The following is a 20,155-nucleotide window of genomic DNA, read 5'->3' as shown; positions in this document are numbered from 1 at the left end:
GTTAATTTACCGCTCTGCTCATTGCGCGGGTCTCATTCTAGTGTTAGAAAGAAATTGACTTCATAAGCTTATTCTTATCGGTCTTGCAGGCAAATTCACGTGGCTTATTCATGCCACCAAGGCACCGATCATGCAACCAGTGAAAGTTTTCACCTTTTCATTTATAAAAAGAAAAAAAAAAATTCAAGTTTTCGTGTTTAGTTTTATGGAACGGAATCATCACAATAAATGGTAAAGTGATTCTTTAAGCTTTGTGTTGTGATATGGATGACCACGTAGACTCACCTTCTCAATATTGAAGGAATCATTCTCAAGAGAGAATGGATTTAATGAGGTTTGAAAAAACTAGTTTTGTATGCCTATAAAAGGATGTACGGGCAAAAGGAATAAACAACAATAACAACAGAACAAAAATATTATTCTTCCTTCCTTTTCATACAAATAAATCAATCATCTTTTATGCAATCAAATACCAATGCATTTTCCGATACAAAGAGGATAACCAAATCTTATATACCAGCAGAAAATGCCCCAATTCGAATTGATGTCCCATTAGGACAAGTAGCTACTGAAGCGAATTCACGCCAGAAGCGTGGCAGGGCGGAAAATGTCCCAATTCGAATTGATGTCCTAGTAGGAAAAATAGCCACTGAAGCAAATACACGCCAGAAGCGTGGCAGGCCTGTTGGTTCTAAAGATAGAAATCCTCGAAAGAGAAAAGAGGTAAATACTATTCCTGTTGAAAAAGACATAGTAGAGACACCCGCAGTTGTCCAAAATTCTGATATAACGCCAGAAGACGTTCAGGTACCTGAAAATTGTGAAAATGACGAGATCTCGATAAATTATGTCTTTACAGGAGAGAAATGGGACCGAAATAAGACAATTGTCAATGAAATATTTGCATATAATGTGGCATTAGATATCATGCATGAAAGCAACGATCTTGAGCCAAGATCAGTCGAAGAATGTCGACAAAGAAATGATTGGCCAAAATGGGAAGCAGCCATGAAGGCTGAATTAGACTCACTTGCAAAACGTGAAGTCTTTGGACCTGTAGTCCGTACACCTGCAGATGTAAAACCAAAACAATAACAAAATACTATTCTCCCTTCCTTTTCATACAAATCAATCTTATTTTATGCTGCAATCAAATACTCTTCTTCTTATATTTCTACTACAATTCTTTCTCTTCTTTTATTTTATAAGTATTTTAAATTCTATTTTCTATTACTCTTTACATATAATATTAATAGCAATATTAACCATCTTTATTATATTGAGATTGCAACAATAAACAGATGCGATTCTCTCTCTCTTTATTTTTAATACTTCTTTCTATCTTTGTATATATATACACATTACAACATATAATATTATTATATATATATAAATTATTATTGGGCTAATTATTTTAATACTAGAGTCTTCTATTTGTACATCTCTATTATATATATCTTTTATTTCACAACATTATCTACAAATATAATCCTTCACAAAAATACTTAATAAGGAGGTGTTTCATAAATTGAGGTGAGAACAAGAAGCGCTAGCTTTTTGAGCGTGTTAAAAATGAGAGCAATTTATTAAAATAAAACATTTGAATTTTAATATTATCGAAATATAATTTTTATATCAAGATATAATTTTTTAAAAATTTATGTAAATTGCGAGAGGAATCTTATAGATTTTGAATACATATAAACCGTGGGTAAAATTCTACGGTTTACGTTCAAAAGTTATTTGCATAGTATTTTGTCGATTTTTAGCAAATCGATGGTGGTTCGATTTTAATGGTTTGGAAGCGAAACCTAATCCTCTTTTTCAAGTACCAGTTCTATAAGTGCATCAAAGGTTCTACGAGTATTAAAATAGAAAATAAGTTTGAAAAGTGCCAAAAAGATAAAAGAAGTGTAAAAGAAAAGATTCAAAAAAGTAAACTGACTAAAATCGAAATGACTTGTACTGAATTATAAAGAAAGCGATTAAAATGACAGAAAACTTAAAAATACTGAAACATAAACTGGGCAGATAAGTAAAAGAAACTTTGAATGTAAATCTGACAATAAAATTAAAGGATGTTTTGAACCAAGAAAAAGTAAAGTTTACAGAAATTGTAAATGGAAATTTTAAAACAATGGAAGGAATCCTACAGAAATCGAACTCGAATGCAGACTCAGAAATTCGTTGGGGATGTGAGTGTGCTTGAGTGTATTTCTAAAGAAAAGTCCCAACCTTTATTTCCTAAAACTTGCTAATATTTATAATCTACCTCTATAACCGACCACTAATTGTATGGTGCTGCCTTGTATGCGCATTCCTAGGTAACCGTTCCTGCTCTTTTGCTAATAAACGTTACAAAAAAATTCTCAACTCAGAGAAAAGCCTTCAACTTCCTTCTTTGTGTAACCGTTCGATTCTCTATTCGAATTACTTTCCCGATTTGTTAAGGTATCGAAATCGAGTACGCATCAGATAACTTCCATTTAACGCTTGCATGTGTGTCTTTTCGATTTCTACTTCCTTCCTAACATCTCTCCAGCATTTCGAATTAGCTTATCCTTTCGAAAGTATTTTTTCGACTAACAAATTGCCCCTAGGATTAATGTGTTTATCTTCGAAGTCATTCTTTGGAAGATGAAACACTTAATCCTAATCCAGTTTTCAATCACTTTAACTGACCATAGTTATCATTTACCTTCTCCATTAATTCTGACCCGTTTGACACGTTTCCCGTGACTCGTGCTTTCTCTCTCCACCACTTCGCCTTCTTCACAAAGTTACCTCTTTTCTCCTTGAATTCCCTTTGTAATAACGGCTACACTGAAACTCCCTTTAAATCCAACACTTCTCTCTTTGCTCAATCTTTCTCGAGTTTCCATTCTTTCGACTTCTCTTGCATTCACCCTTCTTGCATAACTTTTACTCTTCAATCTTCATTCTTCTTTGCTCTTCAATGGCTGCTTCTTCATCCCATATTGCTGCACAAGACAAAGGCAAAGGCCTCATGGTGCAACCACCGGCTCCTCCAGCTCTTCACGTGTTGAATCAGGTCAATGATGAAGTCATTGATGACCCACAACTTCAAATAAATGACCCCAGAATCCTTATTCCCTTTACTGTGGGTGAAGATATCCATTGTTTCATTGGTCCCGTCGAGAATTTGGAAAGGGCAAGCAAAAAACTTCCTTTCTTCCCCAGTGCTCAAGGGGAAGATTTGTTGACCAATCGAGACCTTGATATCTCTTTTTTCATCAATAAAAAACCCTTTAGAAATAACTCGAAAATCAACCCTCGTGGGACTGACTTCACAGCCTGGTATGAGCGTCTTGCTCCATCGAAAAGCGCTGCTTAGGGGCTTTTGGAATTCAAGATCTTCAGAGACTTTCTCACTTTTCACCTTCGACGCTCCCTTGGATGATCGGAGCCGTGACCTTTTTCTGGAACAGGACTACCAATAATTTCCACCTTCCTTGTGGGATGATTGGTATGTCACTTTTAGATGTGGCTGCTATTATAGAACTCCCAATTAGTCCTTTAGACTTCACCTCTGACATGCAGCCAAGGCAACAGTACAACATTGCCTCCACAACTTCCTACAGTGACTTTATTGTTCATCACATAGGTGCGGAGAGCACTGCCATTACAGATGATGAACATGTAGCCTTTCTGTTCTACTGGCTAAATACAATTGTCTTCTGCTCTCGAAGTGTTCAAATGCAAAAGCTTTTCCTTCCTCTTGCTGCTCTACTTCATGAAGGGAACAACTTTAACTTGGCCAAACTTCTTCTAAGGCATGTTTTCAAAGAACTTGGCCAGTTTGTTAATTGTCTTCGAAACAAATATTTGATCAGTACAGGTGGCCATCTCTGGCTTCTTCAACTATGCCTTAATGTCATTTTCGAAAAGTATATGATAAATTCTGGAGGTGGTGCTACAGACAAACAACACATTGAAGGCTTCCGATTGGCTAATTTCAAGCCAAATTTTTTAGAAGTACAATCAGATGAAGACTGATTTTGGGCTGTCTTTTCCCTTTTTCATTCTTTCAAAGACTTCCATAACGAGGACCTCAATTTCACCTATTTTTTGCGTCGAAATTGTGGTCCTGCTTGGCTAGAGTGCTTCCTCTTCCCCAACGATACTGAAGAAAATGAGCTTGCTAACAGGAGTTGGGCAAACTTACTGGTTGTACAAGTGATTCCTACAGGACTACCTCAACATAAAAAAGAACGTTTCAAGGTAACTCTGTATGTCCCTCATTACACAGCCAGGAAACTTGGCTTCTCACAAGCTATCCCAACTCCACTCCCCAGAAACAGCATGCCATTTTGCCATATTACTTTGGCTTCAAAGAAAGAGCTTGATATGTGCCTCTTAAAAAATCAACAACAAAAAGAAGGCTATAATCACCTTGTTTACGATCGAAGCTCTTACATCACAAAATCTTGCTTCGATTGGTGGACTGCTTACTACTCTAAGTACAGTCGCACCTTGGAAGAGATTAAGCGTTCTGTTGTCCAAGCGGTCCCTACTGCTGAGAGTTCTCCAAAGAAGACTCAGAAAAGAAAAGCTGAAGCTACAGCTTCTTCACGCCAACCACTAACGAAAAGTCGACGGACGCCTTTGAAGACTTCTAGGAAGGTAACTACATTTAAACGCTCATTTTTTAACTGAGATTCTTCGCTAATCACATTCACTTGCAACTCTTTTAATGTCAATCTTTCTTTAGTTACAGTTGCAACCGTCGAGTGCAAATTCTGATGAAAGTGAGCCATTTATTCAGAATATCCTTGCTGCATCCTCACAGTTGGAGGATACAATTGATTCAGATCTGGGCTCTCTATTAGTTCGAGGAACAAGACCCATTCCAGTAACATTATATCATTTTCGCATATATGTCGATTTAGTCAAAATAAATCTCGACTTAATGTACCTTGCATTTCAGCCAGTTACTGCTACTCAATCAATTACCTCATCTCTGGCACCTGACCAGCCACATCAACAACAACAACAACAACAAGACTTAAGACAAACCACATCTCACTCATCAATCCAAGCCACAGAGTCTGTTCAGCCTCTCCAAGTCGCTTTTCCACATCCAACCAGGACACAAGTAGTCGACTTAACAAAGGAGCACACCCATCAATCTCCAACACAGCCTTTGAGCATTGGACATGTTTCTGCAACCAAGCAGGCTGCACCTTCTACTGAATTTCAAATGGCCCCTGATTCGGACTCTCCCTCTCGAGTCGCTGAGACTACTGCTCCTGATTCGGATTCTCCATCTAGAGTTCTAGAAACCATTCCTTCTCCTCAAAGAACCTTCAGTCCTTTCAAACAAGCTGAACTTCAAACTTTCCTTGGTCAAGGATCTGAAGGTTTGGGTGTTTCTACTGAATCTGCAAATGTCAACCTAGTTAACCTAGTCACCATCCTAAACCAAGCTATTCAGGAAGACAATGTGCCTATTTCTACCCCTGTACTCATTGGTCCTTCTACATATGGTCCTTTATCTGAGCTGAATGTTAATGCTCGAGAATAACTTCTGTCACTTCTCAAGCTCCTGGACCATCCACCCATCGAATAGACCAATGATGCAGCCCTGAACAAACTTTTGTCTGATATTTTAAGTTCATCTCTTGAACTCCATGTCCCGTCCTCATACTATGCTATAGTCAAACAGTTCATACAAATTGCTAACAAGAGCGTAACTACCTAAGAAAAACTACAAGAGATCAAGGGTACAGTGGCCCAAATTAGAACTGAATCCAAAAGCTATGCTGCAGCTCTGCAGCCAATCCAGGCTTCCCGTGAAGAATTCGATTTAAGAATCTGTCAAGCCCTCTCCGTTCAAGCTTACTATGATAATGAAGAGAGAAAACTTGAAGCAGAATTGGCTCAGATCAATGAAAGACTGGCAAAAATTTGGAAGAAGAAGGCAGATATAGCTACACCTCTAGCCACTGTCCAGCATGAACAACAACAACTTGTGCAAGAAATTGTTTCTATTGAGGCCAAACAAGAAGAATGTGAGAAACAACTTGGCAAGGCCCAATATGAAGAATTCAAGCATGCTGAGACACTTTCAGTTCTGAACAATGAAAGGGTAAAGCTACACTCAGACTTAGTAGAGCTTATGGCGTCTTACATTTCTACACCTTAGACTTCAGTATTTGTAATGGTTTTCTTTATTTTCAGACTTATGCACTTTAATTCTAATTCATCAAACAATGATATTGCTTCAAATACTTTCCGTTAATCGAATTGATTATATTTTCTGATTCGATATCCTTGATTCGATATGCATTTCTAGAAAATAATCCTATCACTTGGAAAGGGTCTTCCCAAGTATGGGACCATTTGCCAAGAACTCTCGATTTCTTTTCCATTGGTAAAATAACTTTCAAAACCAAGTCACCTATATTGAAGCATTTCTCCTTTATTCGACGATTGTAATTTCGAGCAACACTTTCTTTTTGTCGAATCATATTTTCAAGTGCCAAGATTCGCTCTGAATCTAATTCATTCAACTCATCAAACATTGCATTCCAATAATCATCGACTGACAAGTAGTTCTGTTTTGACACCCTCAAAGTATTCAAATTAATTTCCAATGGTAGCACAGCATCATGGCCATATACTAATTTATAGGGCGACGTACCTGTTGACCCTCTTGGTGAATTTCGATAAGCCCATAATACTTGACTTAACGTTTCATGCCAAGTTCGAAGTCTATTCCCGACCTGTTTTTAATCAAACTTATCAGGATTTTATTTGCTTCCTCAACTTGCCCATTGGCCTGTGCATAATAAGGGGTTGAAGTAACCATATTTATATTCCTCGAAGCTGTAAAATTCTTGATTCGCTGACCAGTAAACATAGACCCTTGATCAGTGCTCAATGTTTGAGGAATTCCAAATCGATGGATTATATGTTCCTCAATAAAATCTATTATTTCATTTTGCCCAACTTCTACTAAAGGAACTGCTTCGACCCACTTTGTAAAATAATCAATTGCTACCAGAATAAATTTATGATGTTTCGATGAAGGAGGATGAATCAATCCAATAAGATCCAAAGCCCAACCCCTAAACATCCATGGTTTTATAATCGAATACAACTCAGACGCTGGGATCTGTTGTATCGATCCATGCTTTTGACATTCTAGACACACTTTTGCATATTCGATACAATCTTTGATCATGGATGGCCAATATACATGATTTCGATATAGCACCCATTTCATCTTCTTTCCAGCCTGATGAGCACCACATATCCCTTTATGAACTTCACCTAAAGCAATGTCTTTATCATCTTGACTTAGACATCTCGACAGACTTCCATTGATTCCCTTCTTATACAACTCATCAACCATCAAGACAAAATTTATTGCTTGCAATTTTACCTTTCTATCAACTGGGATGCTGGGATGTTGGGAATAATGAGTATGACCACAATCCAATCAATCATGCGTCAAATAATTTGTTATTGTTATTATATTAAAATGTTAATATAATAAAGTCCTTGATTAAATTTAGTGATTTATCATCGTGATAGTGATCATAATATTGAGAGATAAATTTTTTATAATTTAATCTAAATTGTTCTTGGTCATAGGATTATTAAAAAGGACATTAATAATCCGGAAAGATCAATATATATATAATGGTCTTCATTGGATGAAGATTAATAGATCTCATTTATTAAATTATATATATATATGGTACATATAGAGATATAACCATTGAACTGACTCACTTTGAGAATTCCTAATGGTTATAATTACCGTATATTTTTCAATAGGATATTATCAAGATGAACATAGTAATAGAGTTTTCTTTGACATGCGACTATCATAGTAATTAACAATGTATTTATTATACTTTGATTCCGGACACCTAATACCCTAGGGTGCTAGTTGAATGGATATTGGGTATGATTTAAATACTTGTAGAATTAATGATTAGTCAATAAGGAATCCGTCAACTCCCGGTAAAGAGTTTGAGCTCTATGATTATAGTGACTGAGATGAATAAAACATTGGTTAAGGGAATTGAATGAATGAAGAAATGAGTTTCTTAGGTCATTCACAGTTCATTATAATAATGGTAACAAGTTAGAGTTTGACAATTAAACCATACTCTAAAGGTTAACCAAGAGCTGGAAAGATGGAAGGAATTATACTTCGTTCTTCTGAAGTTCTTAGTAAAAATATATTACTTCATACTATTGGGTCGTTGGAGAGTGTTGCTAGACGCCAACCTTGATTAGTAAATTTAGTATGACTAATTTACTACACACTTAGTATTAAATCTATGGGGTCACACACTAACGAGTGTTCTAATCTTTGCTGTAGAATTATTTAATTATTATTTTGATTTGATCAAATAAATAATTATATTAATTCAAATAGAATATTATTATATTCTTTGCTAGCACCAAGAATATAATAACAGTATGATGATTGAGAATATTAAATGAGATTTGAGAATAATTAGTTATTCTATTTCTAAATTTGGATGAGATCCTAACTGATTTTGTTTTCAAATTGAGTTATGATATGATTCATAAATTTGAAAGATTCAGATTTAGAATTTCAAGATATGATTTAAATTTGAATTGAGATTCAAATTTAAAATCAGTAACAAATCTCATACTATATATATGTATGCCAAGAGTAAAGGAATTACAGACGAGAATAACAAGAGTTTTATTCCTTTACCTCTACACACATAAATGTATGTGAGCCTGTTTCTTGGAAAAGAATTTTATGGCGTGCAAAGAGTTGCAAGAGGTTTCTCAATTTAGATCAGATGTCCATTGGTCAAGGAGTTGACAGCAAAGGTTGGTCTTGGTGTGGATACGCATAGCGCCTTCGTACCATCGAAAGAGAAAAAGATTTTTACTAGCGTACTCAGGTATTTAGATCTGATCTACTATATATTCATTATTGCAATAAAGTTTAAGCACAAAATAGATCTTTAGAATTACTTTCTTTTCTTCTACTGCGTGTTATGAACACATGGTAATCCTTCATGGGATTCTTTAAATATTCACCAATAGGCTTTCGCCAATTGTCATCTTCCCACTTGCCTATACACAAATCTTCCCTTTCATCCGCAGGCACCAAAATTTGATGGATACTGGATAATTTTCTTAATGTTTCTGGGCCAATTCTATATCTCGAAGTAATTTGAGTTAACTCATTAGTGACCTCATTATGAATCCTTGGGATATGAACCAAAGAAACTTTTCGAAAAGAAGTTAACAACTCCCAAGCCATTGCCAAATATTTTTGCAACTTCTCATTATTACATTTGAACTCTTTCGATAACTGTTTCAAGACTGACTAAGAATCCCCTAGGATTTGGACTTCCAAAGCCCCTTTTCCGATCAAGATTTCAAGGCCCAAAATTAAAGCTTCATATTCTGCCATGTTATTCGAGCAAGGATATTTTAGCTCAAACAAGAATTCTGATGGAATCCCTTCTAGCAAGATAATAAGAATTCCAACCCATGCACCATCTTTGTGCTTGGATCGATCAAAATATAATTTCTAATAATTGAATTTAATATCAATTACATTTACCCCCGATCATTTTGATTATTCAAATTATCAACTAGAAAATCTGCAATGACTTGACCTTTCATAGCTTTTGCTGGGACATATTGCAAATTGAACTCTGTCAAAGCGAGCATCCATTTCCCTAAACGATCTCGTAACATTGGAAAACTCAATATATATTTGATGAGATCAGTTTGTGCTACAACTTTTACTAATTTAGCCACCATATAGCACTTTAATTTCATGCACGCATAGTATAAGGATAAACACAAGTTTTCTATTGGGGAATACCTTGTTTCAATATCGGTCAAAACACAACTAAGGCAATAAACTACCCGTTCATGCCCATTCTCATCATCTTGGGCTAGCATACACCCAATTGTGTTTGCAGATGCTACAATGTACAATTTTAAGGGCTCATGTGGTCGGATACTCGCCATAATTAGAGCCTTAGACAAGTATGCTTTTATTGAATCGAATGCCTGTTGATGCTTATTTGTCCATTCGAATTGTGAATCATTCTTTAGTTTTACTAAAGGCACGAACACTCGAGTTCGATCAGAAAGATTCGAAATGAACCTTCTAAGATAATTTACTTTACCTAGGAATGACTGCACTTCTTTTTTTCGATTTTGGCGAAGACAATGCTAATATCGCATCAGCCTTGCTTTTATCAATTGCAATCACCTTTTTATGAACAACAAAACCTAAGAAGTTCCCAGATGATACACCAAAGGCACATTTCAAAGGATTCATTTTCAATCCTTTCTTTCGCATAGTAACAAATACTTTCCTTAGATGATCAATATGTTGATTCACCGAAATCGATTTGACCATAACATCATCAATATACACTTCCATAAATCTTCCAATATACTCATAGAATATGGCATTCATTGCTCGCTGGTAAGTTGCACCATCATTTTTCAAACCGAAAGGTATAACCACCCATTCATAAGTGCCTAATTCCCCGAGACAACGAAAGGCAGTTTTGGACACATCATCTTCTGCAATGAAGATTTGGTTATATCCTGAATAACCGTCCATAAAACTTAGGATTTCATTTTCCACTGTAGAATCGATCAACATATCTGCGATTGGCATAAAATATTTATCCTTCGGAGTAGCATTATTCAAGTCTCTAAAATCAATGTACACCCTTAACTTTCCATTTTTCTTCATTAACAGGAACAATATTCAAAACCCATTCCACATAACGTGTGGTTCGAATAAACTTTGCTTTAATCAACCGTTCTATTTCTTCCTTAATCTTTTGATTGATTTCTGGAGCAAAACGACGAGGAGTTTGCTTCACAGGTCGAGCATTTGGTTTCAATGCTAAACAATGTTCTACAAGAGAACAATCAAGACCAGGAATCTCATGATACTCCCAAGCAAAACAATCTTTGAATTCATGTAAAAGATGAAAAAGTTTAGTTCAGAAAGGATCTATGAGATCTTTACAAATATAAGTGATTCAAACATCATCAAGAGACCCCAAATTAATTTCTTCTAGGGGATCTTGAGATTCAAACCCTTTTAAATAATCCTCATCTTTTACTGAATATTTTTTGAAACCCAAAGGTTCTAAATCATAGATGCAATCAAAAGAGAAATAAACAGATTCATTAGGAATAAGATGAACTTGATCACTTGCTGGATTAACATCAGCTTTATTTTCAACACAATGGACTTCTGCTATTAAATTGGCAGTTCGACTAACAATATCATTTGCATTATAAAATGTAGAAAAACATAAACCATGACTAAACTCGATTGAAGACATCGAGTTCTTACTACTAAGAGAAGAAATTACATTCCTAAATGACCCTACTTCATCAGAAGAATTACCTTTATTTCCTACAGAAGGGAAATTATTTAAATAATTATTTAAAATTACCAGGTAATTCCAGACATCTTGCACACGTTCCATCGAATAATGCCTCAGATCCCTTAAGATGAACAATCCCAGCCAGTTGGGGTAACATTCAGATGTGGATGGCGCAATTTCACTGTCAAGCCTTCTGAAGACAAATAGCAGCCCTCGCATTTATAAGAATTCAACGCCCTGTCAACATTTAAAGGCTTCAGTTTCGGACTGTATACCCTGAAATCGACATGCAGCTGTTTGACATATAAATTCGAATCTGCCTTAAGAACTTCAGGCTTGCCATCCTCTGTCCAAAGGAGGACACTTTGATGTACAGTAGATGGTACAGCTCCAACTCCATGAATCCAGTCTCAACCTAGTAAAGCATTGTAACTTGCTTTCGATGGCACCACCACAAAAATAGTATTTCGTTCAGATGACCCCACTTTCACCCCTAAAGTAACCAGACCTTTTGCAGGAGTAGAAGAACCACTAAAGTCTGTTATAGCAATATTGGTGGGGACCAAATCATCAGGATGCTTACCAACTTTCACCACTATCCTTTCTGGTAAGAGACTTATTGCTGCTCCACCATCAATTAACACTTTATTCACTTTAATCCCACTCAAGGTAGTAGTAATGTGTAGTGGGCGAAGATGAGACTTTTACTTTTCGGTGGGCCTCAGAAAACACCCTGGTTCATCCTCATATAGGATGAAAGAAAAGGCTTCTTTAGCGTCCATGTCATAATCTTCTTCGGGGTCGCCTTCATACTCACCCAGATACTCAGTTGGAATAATCGAAATAGTTCCGACCATCTCATCATCTCCTTCCTCAAAGTATTCTTCATCCAAATCAGCCTTTTTGCCTTTGTCAACCCCTGGAGTATGAACTATTGCCTTGCCCTTCTCCAATTTCGTGGGGGAAGGAATAGTCTTCGAGCATGTTTTCCCATCAGAGCAAAAAACTATTCGGGAATGCATCGAAGGTGTTGCCCCCTTGCCTTTGTCACCCTGAGGCTTCTTGTTTTGAGGTAAACTCTTTCTTCCTCTTCCCCTCAGGTATCCTCTGGCTCGACCATGTTGATAAAGATATTGATTTCGAGGAGGCCCTCGATGTCCCCACTGTGGGTTTCGCCGATATTGCGCATCTCGAATAGCCTGGGAGCGACTCATCGGTGCAACAACATTATGCTGAGGAGCCCTTGAACTTTCTCCTTCCACTCGTCTAACAGGTTGTCTTTAATGAGCCTGCTCCTCCCTATGAGCCAACTCCTTTTTCATCCATTCCTTCTCAAAGATCGCTGCAGCCTCAGCGTCAAATACAACATTACATCGAGGACACAAAGATACATCACGATCTTTGATCTTTTACTGCACTAAGAAATCCAGTAATCCATCCCCTGCTCGAGGATATACTGATCGGACTTGCGACTCGAAATCACCTAGAGCCATATCAAAGTCATAAGACATACCAACCATATTTACTCCAAAATATGGTTCAACAAAACTAGCTTCAGCCTCGAAAGGATCAACATCAACTTTCATTTCTTTTTTCCCATCTTCGAACTTCAATCGTCCTTCTATGATGGCTTCCTGAATTAAGTCCCTGAAACGAACACAACTATTAGTCGAATGATTGGTTGCTTGGTGAAATTTATAATAAGGTTTCCTTTTTAAATTTTTCACCGAAAGTAAAGTTCTACCCTCAGGCAGAATTAATTGTTTATCTTTAAGCAACACATCGAAAATCTGATCAGATTTTGAAATATCCAAACTATATTTCTTCCCACTCTTTAGTTTTGAATCATTCGACTTTTCATTACTAGGGAATTTTTTAAGTAAGGAGCAAACATATGGAGGACCCTTTTTAAGTTCAGCCAAATCAACCTCTGCTTCAAGATCAAATTTCTCATCCGAGGACTCCATAGTCACGTAAGCAAGCTTCTCCTTTCGAGTAAAAGGTTTACTCTTTAACTTTTGTTCATTCCTATATTTCTCCTTTTCTTTTTTCATTAATTCGACCTGACGAACCCTTTCAGCCAAATGGGCTAAGTCAGGTATATGCACATTAAGCAGTTTTCGACGTATATAAAATCCTAACCCCATAACTGCTATTTTCACCACTTCACTCTCAGGTAATGACACGTAGCATCTACTTCTAGCATTTTTGAAACATAGCATATAATCATCGATGGTTTCACCATCCTCTCATTTCAAAGTAACTAGGTCAGTAATTGCCACATTAAATTCCCCTCGATAAAATTGAGCGTGAAAAGCAATTTCCAACTGATTCCATGTCGTTATCGAATTTGGTCTGAGATTTCAAAACCAAGTAAACGTATTCTTCGTTAACGAAGAAGGAAAAAAACTTCATTTTTCAAATTCTCATAATTGGCTTGATTCCCAATCTCGACTAAATATCGAGCGACATATTCAGTAGTTGACTCTCCGACTTCCCCTGCAAATTTTGTGATTATTTTTGGATTTTTCACCCCTCTTGGCACTTCAACCATTTGAACAACCTGAGGAAAAGCAGACACAAAGTGGGGTCGATTCATCAAACCAACGTTCAAACTAACTCGATTGAGCACTTCATCCACAATTCTTGTGACTTGATAACGTTCACCACCATGATTAACACGTAATCTAGCTAAAACATCATATGCATTTTGACCACGGGAAATTTTCTGAGGATTCTCCCTATTCAAAAGATTATTTTCATTTTGAAATATATTTCTGAAGCTTTCTATTGTTCCCCCTGGCATCATGCCTTTCTCCTTCATCATAATCAACAATTCGAGCAATTCGTTCGACTTGCCTTACAAAACGTTCAAATTTTGATTCGTGATCAGCCATCATAGGATTTAAAATTGTGGTCATTTGTTGAGTCAATAAATTGACTAAATCATGATGGCTTTCCTCTACATATTGTCGAAATACCGCCATGAAATTAGAGGCATTTGATGTAGAGCCCACATTATAATCACGTGAGAACTCAAAATACTGTTGTGGATTTTGAGAATTATTTCCTCCATTTACACTTCCGAAACAAACAGGAGGAATGAAACTACTCACTGGCAGAGTACAGCCGGGAGGAAGACCATAAGGAGGCCAACCGGTGGTTATTATAGGCTGGACTGGTGGTAAGTTACCACATTGACGAATATTACGTCCAACATTTCCAGTTTGTACACTAGTAACCACCGTACTTTCACTTACACCCAAACCTTCCGAACGTGAAGTGACGTTCGAAGATTGCACAGTTACTGGTATGCTGTCATTGGTGGACGAACCACCATTCACATTTGACACTTCATCAGCCATGTGAATAATCCTTCCACTTCTCAATTGCATACACCAAATGACACAAATAAATAAATCTTTTGACACACTTCAGTTTAAAACTGTCCCACCGGGCGTGTCAATTTTTTTTGTCAATTTTTAGCAAATCGATAGTGGTTCGATTCTAATGGTCTGGGAGCGAAACCTACTCTTCTTTTGCAGGTACCAGTTCTATAAGTGCATCAAAGATTCTCGAATTAGACGAGTATTAAAATAGAAAATAAGTTTGAAAAGTGGCAAAAAGATAAAAGAAGTGTAAAAGAAAAGATTCAAAAAGTAAACTGACTAAAATCGAAATGAGTTGTACTGAATTATAAAGAAAGCGATTAAAATACTTTCGATTTGATCAAAGGGCTTTTGACAGAAAACTTAAAAATACTGAAACATAAACTGGGCAGATAAGTAAAAGAAACTTTGAATGTAAATCTGACAATAAAATTAAAGGATGCTTTGAAGATAAATCTAACAAAAAAAAGTAAAGTTTACAGAAATTATAAATGGAAATTTAAAGACAATGGAAGGAACCTAAGGAAATCGAACTCAAATGCAGACTCCGAAATTTGCTGGGGATGTGAGTGTGCTCGAGTGTATTTCTAAAGAAAAGTTCCAACCTTTATTTCTTAAAACTTGCTAATATTTATAATCTACCTCTATAACCGACCACTAATTGCATGGTGCTACATTGTATGCGCATTTCTAGGTAACCGTTTCCGCTCTTTTGCTAATAAACGTTACCAAAAAATTTCCAACTCAACTTCCTTCTTTGTGTAACCGTTCGATTCTCTATTCGAATTACTTTTCCGATTTGTTAAGGTATCGAAATCGAGTACGCATCAGATAACTTCCATTTAACACTTGCACGTGTGTCCTTTCGATTTCTACTCCCTTCCTAACATCTCTCCAGCATTTCGAATTAACTTATCATTTCGAAAGTATTTTTTTGACTAACACATAGAAACTGTGGTAGGGGTTCCACAAAATCTTTTTTCTTTTTTTTGCATAAATTGCAAAATCCATCAAAATCTCTTCTTCCACTCTCTTGGCTTAATCTTTTATTTTTCTCTTTTTTTTTCTTTGTTCTCTATTTTCTTGGCTTGCTTACTCTTTTTTTATTAGTCTTTTTTTATTTTCTTCTTTTTCTTCTTCTTCCTCCTCCTCTTTTTCTTCTTTATTTTTATCATTATTATATTTATACCTATTCAATCTCACAATATCCATTTTCTATTAACGTAAATATAAGAAGATATTAATAAATGATATATATTTCGTGTGTAATTATTAATTAGTAGGCAATGTTAGAATGTAAAATGATAGACTTGGTATATATACTACCTATAAATAATATAAAAGTGTGATATTCATTCTACAACTAACATCAAATTCATGAGTTAGTAGGTGATAATCTAACTATTTTGTATGAGTCTAATTCAATACCCAATAAAAAATTCATATATTATTTGACTGCCTTTCATAAATTCATTGAAATAACATGAGTTTTTTTCTACCTAGTAAACATGAAAATTGAAAGTGAGTAACGATAAAATAGCATTTTTATAAAAAATTACATATTCATCTATTAACTAATATATTCAATATATTTTTTTATATGAATGATTAATTTAATAATTAATATTAGTATATAAATAATATAATTGAAGAAGCAAATAATTTTTTTTTCAAATATCAAAATGTTTAGAATGCTAACTTACACATAACTAATGTAATTTAGCAATTCATCAATATAGTGTGTGAAAATAAATCCAATTTACTAGCAAATAAACTAAGCTTAATAAGTTTAAACTTGGCTTATGTAATAATAAATTTTTCAACTCAACTTACCTAGTTATTTATGAGTCAATTTGACTTCTAACTTTTTTTTGTGACTTTTTCTAACTTTATTTATCAATGTACAATCTACTTACACAAAAAAACTTTGCCTGGTATTTTTTCTTATGTTCAGGCCTTACACAAAAAAGATTGTTTATGCTCGTTTTATCTTCCAACAGAAATCGTGGAACCCTTACCACGGTTTCTATGCAAATAACTTTTGAAAGTAAACTGTGAAACCTCACCCACGATTTATATGTATTCAGAATCTGTGGACCCCTCTCGCAGTTTGCATAGATTTTTAAAAAATTGTATTTTGGTATCTAAACTGCAAAAGTTGTATTTCGATAATATTAAAACTCAAATATTTTATTTTAGTAAATTGTCCCAAAACAAACTCAAACAAATTTTGTGGATTGGATGCACAATTTTTGGATAAATTATTGAGTCTTATTAAATAAAAATTAAAGAATATTATAAAAGAAGAGTATGATAGATCTTAATAAATATAAAATATATTAAAATATAAATAAATTGCACCTAATTATATAGTATCATGTTAATAAAAATAACTATATTTTAAATGAATCGAACCGAATCTAAAACGAAATGAACCACAAGCTCCTATCGAATAGCGATAAACTCATATAAAGTGATAAATAAGAAAGTTGTCATAGTTGGTCAATAACTATAAAATTAATTAACCAAAAGAAATTGGGAATTAATACTCAAAAAGACCCTTGAAATTTGACCCCCAATGTAATTTAGTCTTTAAAATTTTAATTGATTCAAATTGTACCTTGGCCTCAATTTGGCCCTTTCGACATTTTCTGTCATCGGAAAGCTGACTTGACAATTTTAAATACACGTGGCACTGTAACGGTTAGATGACATGGCCAAAATTTTCAAGACATCAATTTAACCCCTCACAATTTGAACATAAAACCTAACACAACCCCAATTGGAATGCTCTGTTCATTCTTGAAAAAGTTTCCAGAATCAACTCTAGCCTTCACTTTCTACTAGCCGCTTAAAGTTTTGGTTGAAATATTTGAGGCCCCAAGATTGTGCTTTAACATAGCTTGTATTCAGACCATTCACATCCAAATCAAGGTCCCTGTAATTCAAGTATGCTCGCCTTGCCAACTTTGACACATACGGCGCCAAGTAATCATAGAGTGTTCTTATCCATTTTATGTACTTAGTTGCATCTTCATTGGAATTCCAACTAACAGAATATTGGATTCCATATAACATACCCTTTTTGTGAGGGAATGGAGTTGCTGATTCTAGAATCTCACTCATTATTCCATCATATGGCGTCAGGATCATAAATTGTGACTCCTCCAAAACCAGCATCTTGCATAGCCCTTCTAATCCAGTAGTTGAAATCGGTTCTGTTACGTAATCAGATTTTGTTTTGAAACTTGAGGATGTTATGTTCCTATTGAGCAAGACCTCCAAGGACTGGTCCACTGAAAAGCTTGCAAAGTAAAGAACAGATTGAATCTAACTCATCTCAGTGAAGTTGCTTCGCTGCAACCCAAATTCTGCAAAACTTTGTGAAAGATCCCCTTTGTGAAAGGTCCCAAGAATGGAATTGAACTCCAAATTATATGTAGCATCAGAAGCGAGTTACAGAAATCTGCATTCCCCCTCCTCCATTTTGCAAGAGATCGATTTTTTTTTTTATGTGATTTTTAAATAATTCTTCAAAAATTCTTTTAAAACTTTAGAACAAATGTATAAATAGTATGTTAAATACAAAAATTATTTGCCACTAATAAAACAAAAGTTTATCTATTTTGTGTTTTAAGGAGACATGTTAAGTTTATAAATTAATAAATTTTTTATTGAAAATATGAAAAAATTTAAACTTTTAATGTATTTATTTTATATTTATTAAATAAAAATATTTAAAATTTTTTAATAATAATAAACTTATCATGTGTACTTAGAACACACATTAACTACTACGATTTGGGAGAATTGGGGCTGCGCTAGGTTTTATGTTCAAATTGTGAGGGGTTAAATTGATGCCTTGAAAAATTTGGTCATGTCATCTAATTGTTACAGTGCCACGTGTCATTTGAAATTGTCAAGTCAGTTTTTTGGTGACGAAAAACATCGGAAGGGCCAAATTGAGGCACGGGTCAAAATTTCAGGGTACAATTTGTGTCAATTAAAAGTTTATGGACTAAATTACGTTGGAAATCAAATTTCAGAGCCATTTTAAGTATTAACTCAGAAATTGGCAAGGAAATTATTGGGTCAACTATCAAATTATGGTCACTTATTATAACTATCATCTAAAACAACTTACAACTTGTATTGATGTGTGTCTTAATCTTATATATTATCCTAAATTGTGATTTATGAAAAAGGTATGTCAGATGAGTTTTGTTAAAATATATTTTAATAGAAAGTTATTCAACAATATAACATTTACATGAATTTATACCAGTATTATTTGATTGCATATAAAGTAATATTCCTAGTTAAATACTCCTTTTTAATGTTATTAATTATTAATTATTTTTTATATTTTATTTTGTGCACATTGTAGAAAGTTAATATAACATTTACATGAATTTATACCAGTATTATTTGATTGCATATAAAGTAATATTCCTAGTTAAATACTCCTTTTTAATTTTTAATGTTGATCTATGACATTTTGTTGCAGCCTTTTTATGTGAAGATGCAGCATCTTTTTATGATTATGCAAACCAATGCGGACCTCAAATTGACATATGACATATTTTCCAAAGGGGCAAGTGTGGAATGCAAATGCTGTGTCAGCATAGGCTCAATGCATACAGTGCACAGCACGTCATTTGTCCAAGAAATGCTTTGCACATTGTTTCTGGAAAATTCTGCATATGGTATTGTCATTAGTATCTCGAGAGGCTGTCAAATTTTGAAGTTCATTAGATTACTGCAAATTTTCTATTCACCTTCACGATTATATTTCAAATATAAGTGACGAGATTTTTACTGCAATTGAAAACATGTTGCTACATTTGTATCAAAACAACTTAACAGAAAACATAACAAATTAATTTAAATGCTGAAGCAAGATCTTTTGTACTAGTTTTCACTAATTGAATAATATTTTACAAACATATTTTCCTAGTACACAAATCTCTTTCCTTTTCACTCTTGACCAAGCACAAACTTGGTTTTTCTGCTAACAAAATGAATGATACAAGAGTTTCTTCCAATACAAAGTTGGATGTAGCTATCTCATTTCTTATTTACATTTTACGGCATAGGTTTCCTTTTGTTAGCATGTACTGCCTTATTTTCCATTGTGTATCCATTTTGCCTCATTTCTTTCTTCTACCATGAATACATGAACGATATCTTTCACCAACTTTTCTAGCTTTTATTTTCTTGTCATTTTCCTGTAACAGTTAGAATGAAAGTATCAATATGGCAATGACTGTTATCATCATGAAATCCTTGTTAAACTGAGATCTCAGCTGCTATATTTGATAGAAATTTAGAAAATAATAAGTGTTTATTCATATTGTCAGTCCTATT

At 34.7% G+C, this 20,155-nt stretch overlaps 1 protein-coding gene and 1 long non-coding RNA gene across 2 annotated transcripts in view; both read right to left on the bottom strand.

The window, feature by feature from the left end:
* LOC107625488 overlaps positions 1 to 3,108 on the bottom strand; it is a 9,491-nt gene extending 6,383 nt beyond the window's left edge. The window contains exon 1 of the long non-coding RNA XR_001617283.2: positions 3,098 to 3,108. This is a non-coding gene — a long non-coding RNA (uncharacterized LOC107625488). The remainder of the gene's footprint in view (positions 1 to 3,097) is intronic.
* Positions 17,615 to 20,155, bottom strand: part of LOC107627413 (berberine bridge enzyme-like 27) — a 10,492-nt gene continuing 7,951 nt past the window's right edge. The window contains exon 2 of the mRNA XM_016330245.1: positions 17,615 to 18,084. Coding sequence (XP_016185731.1) covers positions 17,615 to 18,084 — 470 coding nt within the window. The remainder of the gene's footprint in view (positions 18,085 to 20,155) is intronic.

This window comes from Arachis ipaensis, chromosome B02 (genome assembly GCF_000816755.2).
Source record: "Arachis ipaensis cultivar K30076 chromosome B02, Araip1.1, whole genome shotgun sequence".
NCBI classification, from domain to species: Eukaryota; Viridiplantae; Streptophyta; class Magnoliopsida; order Fabales; family Fabaceae; genus Arachis; species Arachis ipaensis.
This window is presented reverse-complemented; position numbering and strand designations above follow the sequence as displayed.